Here is an 11,415-nt window from a genome sequence, read left to right as displayed (position 1 = left end):
ATAAAATTTATTTAAAATATTATATTAACAACTTAAAAATCATCGTTCAAATTAAAAATTTTTAATTTTTAATTTTCATGTAAGATTTTAACAAATGATAATTATATAATATAAACAATAAATAATCTATGATTTTAAATTATAATTTTAAATTAATAAATGATAAAAATATTATCAAATCCACTAAATGTTTTAACATTTATTTTAAATTATAATAAAAAAAAAATTTCATCAAATGATTATTTAATAAGTGCTATTTAATCTTTATTTAAGCTATTTAATCTTTAAATTAAATTGTTCAATTAATTTATTAATGATTGATAGAAAAATTAAAATTAAAATTCAATTTTATATTAAATAATAAATATTAAAATAAATATTTATAAATGTATAAATTATTTTACGTTTAAATTAATTGGTCAACGACCTAAAATCTGTTTAGGATTGGTTAACTTTATAAATGACAGTTGATTATGAATTGGTATGCTTTTTTAAGTATTTTGTATTGTATATAAAAAAAAAATTATAAATTATTAATTTCATATATAATATTCATAATGTAAATGCCTTTTATATTATGTTCAATTGTTTATTTGTAATCTGAAAATTAAATTTAGCTTTGAATAATTTATCATACAAGTTTTCTATTTTCTTGTAAATTTATATTTTGTAGTTAATTTAAAGAAAACAAAAAATTATATACAGAATTATTAAAATTAAGTTAGACAAGTTAAATTCAATAGCTTGATATATTTTTGACACTTTCATATGTGATACATAACCAATAAATAATTATATGATTTAAAAATAATTAAAAAAAAACCAAAGAAGAGAAATAATGGATGAAACAGAACAAATATCAGAAACATTACATATGATTCATGGAAATTCTAATACATTAAATGAAATAATTTTTCATGCAGTATATATACCTGAAGAAAATGTTAATTTTTCAATGGAAAACAATATTAAAGGTAAATATATAAAAATAAATAATTTTTTTGTAGTTTAAATTTTAATTTATTTTTAATTTATTATTTAAATATAATATATAATTTTTATTTAAATATTATAGACCATATTCGAGTGTATCAAGATAAAGCAGAAGCATTAAAAGTAATTAAGGAATTTAAGACTGGTCGTTTAAAATCATTTAAAATACAATCAGAAGCTGAAGAATATGCAAAAACTGGTTTTGAAAAAGCAAATAATATAAATAATACTTCAACAAATGCAACAATATCTATAATAGAAGAAAAATCAAATAATTTTAAAGCTCCAAGATCTCAAGATCTTGTATGTTTTAGAAAGTTAATTAAAGATGGAGATCTATATGCTGTAAAGAATACAGTATGGGGAAATCCACGATATTTAATTGGTAGTGGAGATACACCTGCAATTCTGCAAGTAAATCATAATTTATAGTCATGTTTAGGAAATATATAAATTATTTAATATATAGATTATTTAAAAATTTCATTTATTTATTTATTATAGGAAGGATGTCGCTATAATGCATTACATATTGCAGTTAGAGCAGATAGACCTGATATGTGTGAGTTAATATTAAACACTGTTGGAAATACAGATTTTATAAAGTTACTTTATGGTGATGAATGCAAGAGTTATGTAGATCGTGCACAGATTATATTAGATTTATATTTAAATACACCTGATAAAGGATTGAATGAAACTCCATTACATTTTGCAGTTAAATTTGGTTTAAAAAATGTAGTTCGAGTTCTTGTTTCATATCCATGTTGTATAAAAACATTACCAAATAAATATAAACAACTACCAATAGATGTACGTACTAAATATTTGATATTTTTCTATAAAGAATATTATTATATATTTTGTTTAATATATATATATATATATATATATATATATATACATATACACACAAATATGACTTTATTATTTTTTATTTATAATTTATTTTCTATTTATATTCTAATTTATTTTTTAATTTATATTTTCTACTATTATATGTATATTTTATACAAAACATTAATTTAATTATATCTTTGTTGATATTATAGATAATTTGTAGTAGAACGTGTCAAGAAGATGAAGAATTGAAAAAAGAAATACGTTTGCTACTGGAAGATCAATATTATGTACCTGTATTAAGATCAGATGATAATTCATTACAACCAATGATTGGGGAACCTTTTTCTCCTACTAGTCCTTTGGTATGTTAAAATATTTTAATTTACATTGCATATTTTATGAATAATATTTTTATAGAGTTTAAATACGGATCCAATTAGTCCACGTTTAGAAGTACGTGCATTTGCTGGACCAATGACAAAATCTAGAGCATTAGAATTCAGAAAAAAATGGAAAACACCTCCACGTCTTTGTATGACTCCAATTAAAAAAACTGATGATGAATCTAATGCTATAGATAGTCCTACTAATAATTTAGCTTTGAGATTACAAGATGCAGAAAAAGGTCTTGAACGAGTTGGAAGGTATTATAAATTTTGATTTAAAATTATAATATAAATTATATAAAATATTATTAATTAATAAATTTAAAAAAGAAAATTATATTTCAATTTTTAGAGATTTAGCAGAAGAATATCAAGTATCATGGAAAGAATATTGGCCATTTTTGAATGATTTTGCAGATTTTCGTACTAAAGAAGGTTTAATAAAACTTGAAAAATATTTAGAACATAAATTTCAAGATCAATTATTTCGTTATAATCAGGTATAAAAAATATTAATTTAATTTTTAAATTAATTTAAAATTGTTGCATTTTTTATACAATTTTTCACAGACATCAAATAATGTAATTAATTCAAACAAAAATTTAAAAACAAAATTACAAATTGATGAAATAGATTATTTATGTAATAAGTTACAATCATGGTCATTACTTACATCAAATAATCAAGATCAAAATAATGTAGGTAAGTTTTGAATATTTCAAAATAAATGAAATTTATATAGATATATGTGGTAAAAGATACTTAAAGTAATTTTTTTTTCTTTTAGATGAATTAGAATTTTTTACACCACCATCATCACCACAATTAACAATAGATAGTTCTGATGATGAAATGCAAAATGCAGAAGAAGGTTTTGGAACATTTCTTGAAGGGTAAAATATTATATATATATTAAAATTATACATTATAATTACTATACATAATACTTTATTTATTATTTTATAGGCCAATACCAACAAAATTGGATTATGCTGTTTATAATGCAGTATCAACATTACTTAACTCCATTACATATCCAAATATTTATCGCTGGCAACATGACATGCAACTTGCTATGAAACGTGATTTACATAGGTATCAATCTCTTTTGTATTTATAAGAAATGATTAATATTTTTTTTTTTACAATAATATAATATAAATTATTTTTTTTTATTCTGATTATATATTTATTAATTTTGTATTTGAGAATCAGACTAACATAATTTTTTTCAAAATTTAATTATATATATCATTTTTTTCATTCTTTATATTATTCTTATTAGAATAATGAAAATTCATTTATATTATATTAAAATAAAAAAATTTAATAATAAACTTGGAATTTTAAGTATTTATAATTAAAAAAGTATTATAACCCAAGTTCTTTACAACAATAAAAAAGCGTTTCACATATGTTAATAATTTCACATTTAATATTTTTATAAATATATTATCAATTATAAATTTTCAAATCATAAAATCATCAATTTTTTTTTTTAATTTTTAATCATTACTGTTTTTTTACTCTACTTATAAATTAAAAAAAAGAACTTGGATTATTTTCTCAAATACAAAAATAGTCTATTAATTAATACATATTAAAATTTAATTTTTTATTTTCAGAACAAATAATGCAAGAACAATTAGAAGGAAATTGATCATGAATTTCTAGATGATATAAAATTTCAAGATGTGACAATGTATAAAACTAAAACTATAAGAATTTTATATATTACGCACAATAAGTTACTTGTTAAATAGTATTAATATACTTCAAAACTTATTAACTGTACTAAAAACAATATATTTTCATAAAATTTTATATATAATTAAAATAATTTATGGAAATTTTATATATTATTTTATGAATTACCACTTACATTTAAATATATATACGTAAGGGTAAAATTATTATTTTTCTATATTATATCAGCATTAATAATTATGTTACATATCTTATTTTTTAAATTTAATATTTATACGTATAATTGCTATTAATAATCTTTATTCACAATAATATTACATTCTCACTTAACAGATCCTTTATGATCTTTTTTTTTTTAAATGATATTATTGTAACCTGCATACACTTTTTCATTTGATAGTATATGTGTGTGTATATGTATGTATGTGTATATATATATATACATATATATATATATATATATATTATATATATATATTATACACACATACACACATATGTATATTTATTTTTTTTTATACCAAGTTGTTAATTTAATCAAAGACTAACTGGCGCTGGTGGAGTTTGTTTCAACTGCAAAATAATTGAACGCATTCGGGAAACATCTTTTGAAGTGCGGGAAGATTTGGGATTAAAATCGCAAAGTTTAGCAATACGTTCCCATTCAGTTCCTGGTTCCACTTCATCAGCTTCTGCTACAAATTGTTTTTCTGCATTCCTAGAGATAAATCCATTATATTATATAAGCTATAACATACAAAAAAAGTGCGACGATACTCAAACATTAAATGCACTAATAACATTGCAATATATGTATTGAATAATTCTATTTCCGTTTCATATATATATATAAAACATATGTAGCAATGCAATGTTAAAAATTTCTTTAAGCAATTTTTATTTTAATATTATGATGACTTATTATAAATGACTTTAACGATTGATACATATATATATACATTTACTATTTCTTTTTATATTATTTTATAAAATAGGATTTATGTTATTTCATAATTTATATAATAAAAAATAAAGATATTTTACTATTTATTTTTATATAATTTGAAAATAACTATAAAATAATAAAAAGATAAAATATTAATATTGTCTATATATTAAAATATCAAAATCTAATTATATTATATTGAATGTCATATAATTAGACAGATAGAAATTAAAAATTCTAATATAATTTATATGTTTATATTTATTTAAACATTTTAATATTATTAGTGACAAAATAGTTAAAAATTTAATTATTGTAATGCTTATGTCATAAATATAATGATATAAAATATGATAATTTAATACATATTCTTTTAATTATTTTTAATAGAAATAAATGAAAATATTCTAATGGAAATAAATACATGGCTTTTGTATAATATGATTAGAAACATTGAAATTTCAAGTATAATTGCATCAAGCACAAAATATACAAATTGTTATAATTGTTACAAAAAAGCGATTGTTACTAACATATGGAAATATTTAATATTTCTAATATTCTGCAAGTTGCCTTATAAGCTGCCTAAGCAAGCTATATTATACAGCAATGCAATGCAATTATACATGCAAAGAAATATAGTGTAACTTACTTGGCTGATTCCCTAAGAAGCAGAATGAAAATAATATAATTGTATGTAATACATATTTTAAATAAAATATTTATAATTTTATACAGAATAAAATTCTTTTAATTGCATCTACAAATATGCGATTAAAAGTTATAATTTTAAAAAACATTAAAAATGTTATATAAAATAAAACTGAATAGTGTAGCAATTTTAAATATTACCTGTTCGTAGTTTTTGTTTTACTAATTGCTTCTGCATGATGTTTATACCATTCTTCCAATTCTTTTCTTGCAGCTTCTCTCCATTCTTCTTTTTTCTTTTCTTCTTCTGCATCTAAGTATATTGCATATAATGTTATATGTAAATATTTTGAAATACATATCAATTTATAATTTTATTATTATACATGTAAATTAAAATTTTTTATGTATTTTTATAATATCAAATATATTATAAAGATCTTTTACCTTTTTCTTCTAATCTAGCTTTTTGTTCTTCTCTCCATTTTCGTATTTTCTCAGGTTCTTCTTTTACTGGGAGAGGCTTAGATACAGTTTCTAAAAATAGATTTTTTAAATCTGTATATAATGTTTCATAACAAGGCAGATGATTTAAAAAAAGATAATATAATATGATTTACCTATTATTGAAGATGCTTGTGTTTCAGGAAGTTGTCCAATAGCATCTATTATCTCAAAACTACCTTCAGCATCGCCACCTGGACCAACTTGAATTTGCAAAATTTTATATTATTTACTAAAATTTAATTATATTTAATTTATAAAATTTTTAAATAAAAATATATGTAATCTTAATTTATGATTTATAATTAAATATTATACAAGAATAAAACATCATTTATTAAAAATTTTGATATATTCTATTATATTATATTATATATTAATAATTATTATATTAATTATTATATAAATTAATTATTATATTAATAATTATATTAATAATCTAATATAATATTATTAGTAATATAAACAAAATTTTTAAAACCAAGCAACATAAAAGATTATAAAATAATAACTGTTATATTTATATAAACTGAATATTATAATTTTATATAAATATTAAAAAATATATGATTATTTTTTTATAATATAATTATAGTTACCATCTGTATTAGGTGCTGTCACAGGAGCAGACATAGAAACTGATGGAATTTCATTCTCTAATCCTGCCAATTGATCCTGTTCCCTTGCTACAAATTCTGCAACTGGATCTACTTCTTCATTGACAAAGTTATCACCAAATGCATCCATGATATCTAATAAAATTATCAATATAAATTGACAAAGTTTTAAACAAATTAATATTTTTATGTATAAAATTATAAATATAATAAAGAAAAATAAATTATACTATTCCGAAAATTCTGTAAAAAATTGAATTATAATTTGTTTATTTAATTTTACAAAAAAGATAAATATATTACAACAATACAATTTTCTTTTATATTCAAACTGTAATATTAATATTTTTCAAATATTCATTTTTATTTTAATATTACATATTTATAGTTTAAATTAAAATATTATAAATGAATTTATTTATCAATCAAATAGTATAAATAACAATAACCTAAAAATATGTATCTATTTATTTAAATATAATTAGATTGTATAAGATATTAAAAATATTTAGATGTATAATATGTAAAATAAAATACAAACGTTTATTTAATAATAACAAATGTCAAAAAAATATTGAATTAAATTTTATACCTCAATAATATATGGAATGTATAATTTTTATCTTAGGAAACACCCACAACTACCTTTTCGTAGATTTCTATGTAATATCAACTGCAAATTGTCAACGTCAATACTAGTTTAGACTACGCACACATGCGCACAATTAAATATAATGAAAAGCAAAAGAAATCAGTATTACCAACTTTTTATAGATATTATAAAGAATATGTTCAAGAATATTTTAGCATTTGAGTATTTCGATATAAAAAATATCATATTATACAAAATTAATAACGTATATTATTTTATTCTTAATATTAATAATAGTCTTACATTTTGTGTTTTATAACACAAGTATGTAACATGTAACAGAAAATATATTTTATAAATATTCTATTATGAAATATTTATTTTAAAATTAAAAAGTATTTTAAAATCAATTAATATTATTGAACTATTGACTTCAGTTACAAATTTAAAGCATTTATTTTAAGTATTTATTTTATTAATTTCTCATAATAATTTGGATTTATCATGTTTTTTTAAAAATATTATAAAACTATTATATATGTATTTTATTATATAATATAAATAATATAATTCAAAAATTCGATATTGCAATCGCAGAAAAATAACATTAAAAACAAAGTTATATGTATATATATTTTTTAATATAAACATTATAGATATGTATAGTGTATCAAACACTTTAATATTTTTATTTCAATATATTTTGCTCAGAGATCATGTCTAAAATTTTGTATTCTTTTTAAAAACATTAAAAAATATTAAATATTTTTTAAAAATTATATGAAAAATCAAATATTGAAATTAAATATTCTATACAAATCTAATTAGTTTTAAAATAAAAATTTAATATTTAAATATAAAATCTAAATATTCGTAAAAAAATTTTTTTTAAATAGCATGATCTATGAAATGTATATACAAATACTATTTTTTATAAATAAGTAAATAAAAAATAAGTAAAGTAACTAAAAAAATTATTTTTAGTTAAATCATTTATAAAAATTGTTAATTTTATATGTATAAAAAATATGTAAATAAATAGCTATGCAAGAATTGTAAAATAGATAAATGTTGTAATTATTTTAATACATAGAAATATTTCCATCATAATGATGTATATTTTTAATACAATGTCAATAATAAATACAGTTATTATTCTTACACTTTCTATTATTTTATGACAGATCACTGGCAACAAAATTTAGGCATCATATATATAGAGCAAGTGTTCTGTTAACAATCATCTAAAAAATGCATATAAAAATACAATTCCTAAATAACATAATTTAGAGCTTCATTCGTTAATATAATGATGGAGCTCTAAAAACAGTTATTAAAATTTATCTACAACCTATAATAAGTATAGGTAGTAGTGGAATATGAAAAATAAAGCCAATATGTTTGCTTAAGCTAAACATAGTGACTATATATGCAAATAGAAATTACTCGTACATTTCATTTGTGAAACAATAGCTCAGTCTTGCCCTAATCCCCTCCTTGTCTTACAAAACATGGGATTTATAGTGGGAGGTTCGTTATCTCCAAACATAAATTTTTAGATATTTTTATTTTTGCGCAATGCCTGTTGAATACTAGGCATGCTCCTCTTCATCTTCAGAAGTCAATGTTACATTATCAATACGTCGTGGTAATAATAATGCTACATGTCCATATCTAAATAAGAATATATTTGAGACTCAATAAAATATAAAAAAAAAATAAATTTAAACATTAATTTTTGAACTTACTTGCTGCTTTTATATTTTTCTTGTATAGCTTGTTGTCGAATATTTAATGCATTATAGAAAGTTTTATTTAAACACAAAATACATTCTTTGAGATCCTTTAAACTATATGCTGTTGATAATTCTAATTCATGTGGCCACATTTCTTCTAATAATGTATGTCGTGCAAGTGCTATTGCAGATGCAGCTAAATGACTAGGTAAGAATTGAAGATATGGATCTCCCTCAAGCATTGATAGTTCACAGAGATACTATAAAATTTTTTATGAAAATTAATATATTATATTATTATTTAAAAAAAAAATATTATATACTTACCATTGCTAAAAATTTAATTTTTTCAGAAAGATTATTACTAATACAGAATTCCATAAGAAAGGTAAGTGGTGTTGGAACAGTTAGATCAAAAGAGAGAACCCTTAATATTAAATGTTCCATACGTAACACATGTTTTTTTGGATATGTATCATCTGTGATATATACAAATTCACCTACTTCAGGTGGATAAATTTCCTCATATTTTCTAAATTATTAAGATTTCAATCAATGGTTTTATTATTATATTATATTATATTATATTTATATTATAATAACTTTGTAATAATAATTAATTAAATATATATTAAAAAAACTTACGCAGCAATGAACATAGCTGCTGTGCCTACAAGTTGTAATTTTGATTTTACAACACTCATGTATGATAGAAAGCGATCTATATATGAAACAGCTAAATAGAGTGTTTCGGTTTGTAATCTATATTCTTCAGCAACTTCTACAAGCCAATCCACTAATATTGACCTCATTGAATATGTTATATCAGATTGTTTCTTCATATATCCTGGTTTTGGTCTATGATGTGTCTAAAATAAAATATTTTTTTAAAACTATATTAATATTATTTTAATTTAAAAAAAAATTTTAAATAAATACATACTTCTGCAACACGTAAATAATTATATATATCAGCTCTATATTCATCTACATCAAAAAAATTCATTCTCATTTCTTTAATAGATTTTCTTCTTTTTTGATGATTTTTCTTTGAGGAAGACAAATAAGAAATAGATTTTTCTAAAGACATTGGACTGCCTTGTGAAAAAGTTATTTCATTTTCCTTCTTTTGATTTATATCTTGAATGGCATTATAAAATGTTGGTAAATTTGAGACATTTATAGGATTTACTTCTAACCTTGGCTTTTCTCTTTCAAATGTAATATTTTCCTTTTCTCTCATTTCTTTTTTATCTTTTGTATCTCTAAGGGCAACAGAAGTTTCTTCTTCTAACTTATCTTCATAGATTTTAAATATAACTTCTTCTTTTTTTTCTTCATAAATTTTGAAAGCTTCAAAATGTGTGGGTATAACTGCTTTCGTTTTTTGGTATTTTTCATCCTTGTATATTTCCTACAAGAAACAAAATAAATTAATTAATCATTAAAAAAATATATAAATTTAAAAATTTTATTTTTTATGGTTATTTATTATATATAATAAAAATAACATTAAATTTTTTAGACTACAGAAACGCGGGAGAAAAAATAAAAAATCTATACATACTGATTTTGTATTACGATTACAATTATTATGAAGAACACCTAGAACTGCACGTTTCGTTGGTTGCAATGTTTGATTTTGAAGGGGCACATTAATATTTTCTTTGCCGCGACGAACATCGGAAATACGATTTTCTTGATCCTCATGTACTCGAATCGTGGCCATTATTTAGTTAAAAATTTTCTGCCAGTTTTTTTATATATAAACGAATTCTTCTTTTTTTTCAAATTATTATTAATTTTTAATCACTATGCATGCCTTTTCCTTATTACAACGAAATATATTTACCACCCATACATGGCAGACAAATTTCGAAGCTCCAAGCAACTCAACAAACTTCAGTTGCCGTTTGATTTCAAACAAACGTAACTTTAACAGCTGGCGATACGTTAAAAGCGTTGCTCAAATAGACCAATGAGAAAAGAATATGTCTTATATATCGGAAATAGACCAATCAGATAGATAATATATTAACTTACTTTCTTAAAATTATCCTTAAATATAGGTGCATATACAATAAAAAATATTATTTGTTTAAAAATTATATATTTTTTAAACATAAAAATTTGTTTTATATTTTTTTAATAAAATTAGAAATTATTTTTAAGTATTTCATTATATAATATAATTATCTTAAATATATATAATTAAATAAATTTAAAAACTATAATTTAATAAATTAAATTTGAATATATGATTATATTATTTAAAAAAATAATATATCTTTTTATTTAATTAATTTTTTTTATAAATGACAATTGATTAAAAAATTGATAAGAAAAGGAAAACATTAAAAAAATTTATTCAAATAAATAAAAAATGAAAATCATAAAAATACTATATATAATAATTAAATAAATTATATTTTTATTTTT

The 11,415-nt window shown here is 20.1% G+C and overlaps 3 protein-coding genes across 6 annotated transcripts; 1 reads left to right on the top strand and 2 right to left on the bottom strand.

The window, feature by feature from the left end:
* The first annotated feature begins 463 nt into the window (after positions 1–463).
* On the top strand, positions 464–4,077 carry LOC100577386 (ankyrin repeat and LEM domain-containing protein 2). 2 transcript variants are annotated; one of them, XM_006565357.3, is made up of 11 exons: positions 464–481; positions 829–974; positions 1,076–1,407; positions 1,498–1,806; positions 2,046–2,198; positions 2,254–2,480; positions 2,575–2,722; positions 2,793–2,925; positions 3,011–3,116; positions 3,190–3,318; positions 3,849–4,077. In XM_006565357.3, the coding sequence occupies exons 2-11, from the start codon at positions 839–841 to the stop codon at positions 3,895–3,897; spliced, it is 1,722 nt and encodes a 573-aa protein (XP_006565420.1). In that variant the 5' UTR covers positions 464–481; positions 829–838; the 3' UTR covers positions 3,898–4,077. The 2 variants fall into 2 exon arrangements, with proteins under 2 accessions (XP_006565420.1, XP_006565421.1); XM_006565358.3 differs by lacking the exons at positions 464–481; positions 3,190–3,318; positions 3,849–4,077 and having other exon boundaries at positions 693–974; positions 2,793–2,921.
* A 361-nt stretch (positions 4,078–4,438) lies between these two features.
* On the bottom strand, positions 4,439–7,481 carry LOC411595 (clathrin light chain). Of its 3 annotated transcripts, none has more exons than XM_395065.7 (7): positions 7,241–7,481; positions 6,631–6,783; positions 6,148–6,234; positions 5,975–6,064; positions 5,729–5,840; positions 5,529–5,540; positions 4,439–4,648 (listed from the first exon to the last, which is right to left on the bottom strand). In XM_395065.7, the coding sequence occupies exons 2-7, from the start codon at positions 6,776–6,778 to the stop codon at positions 4,468–4,470; spliced, it is 630 nt and encodes a 209-aa protein (XP_395065.3). In that variant the 5' UTR covers positions 6,779–6,783; positions 7,241–7,481; the 3' UTR covers positions 4,439–4,467. The 3 variants fall into 3 exon arrangements, with proteins under 3 accessions (XP_395065.3, XP_006565422.1, XP_006565423.1); XM_006565359.3 differs by having other exon boundaries at positions 7,294–7,393; XM_006565360.3 differs by lacking the exon at positions 5,529–5,540.
* Positions 7,482–8,814: 1,333 nt separating this feature from the next.
* On the bottom strand, positions 8,815–10,936 carry LOC102656846 (cyclin-A2). The gene is made up of 6 exons (XM_006565361.3): positions 10,544–10,936; positions 9,920–10,390; positions 9,622–9,845; positions 9,304–9,508; positions 8,989–9,236; positions 8,815–8,914 (listed from the first exon to the last, which is right to left on the bottom strand). The coding sequence occupies exons 1-6, from the start codon at positions 10,703–10,705 to the stop codon at positions 8,833–8,835; spliced, it is 1,392 nt and encodes a 463-aa protein (XP_006565424.1). The 5' UTR covers positions 10,706–10,936; the 3' UTR covers positions 8,815–8,832.
* Between the last annotated feature and the right edge of the window lie 479 nt (positions 10,937–11,415).

This window comes from Apis mellifera, linkage group LG6 (assembly GCF_003254395.2).
Source record: "Apis mellifera strain DH4 linkage group LG6, Amel_HAv3.1, whole genome shotgun sequence".
Lineage (NCBI taxonomy): Eukaryota > Metazoa > Arthropoda > Insecta > Hymenoptera > Apidae > Apis > Apis mellifera.
This window is presented reverse-complemented; position numbering and strand designations above follow the sequence as displayed.

Bases quoted from the DNA above. Each gene is read 5' to 3' on its own strand.
- LOC100577386 (XM_006565357.3), top strand. From the start codon at position 839: ATGGATGAAACAGAACAAATATCAGAAACATTACATATGATTCATGGA. The intron at 2,481-2,574 runs GTATTATAAATT...TTCAATTTTTAG, and splicing joins GGTCTTGAACGAGTTGGAAG to AGATTTAGCAGAAGAATATC. The intron at 3,319-3,848 runs GTATCAATCTCT...TTTTATTTTCAG, and splicing joins ATGAAACGTGATTTACATAG to AACAAATAATGCAAGAACAA.
- LOC411595 (XM_395065.7), bottom strand. From the start codon at position 6,778: ATGGATGCATTTGGTGATAACTTTGTCAATGAAGAAGTAGATCCAGTT. The intron at 6,065-6,147 runs GTAAATCATATT...ATCTATTTTTAG, and splicing joins ACAAGCATCTTCAATAATAG to AAACTGTATCTAAGCCTCTC. The intron at 5,841-5,974 runs GTAAAAGATCTT...CAATATACTTAG, and splicing joins AGCTAGATTAGAAGAAAAAG to ATGCAGAAGAAGAAAAGAAA.
- LOC102656846 (XM_006565361.3), bottom strand. From the start codon at position 10,705: ATGGCCACGATTCGAGTACATGAGGATCAAGAAAATCGTATTTCCGAT. The intron at 10,391-10,543 runs GTATGTATAGAT...TGTTTCTTGTAG, and splicing joins GTAATCGTAATACAAAATCA to GAAATATACAAGGATGAAAA. The intron at 9,846-9,919 runs GTATGTATTTAT...ATTTTATTTTAG, and splicing joins ATTATTTACGTGTTGCAGAA to ACACATCATAGACCAAAACC.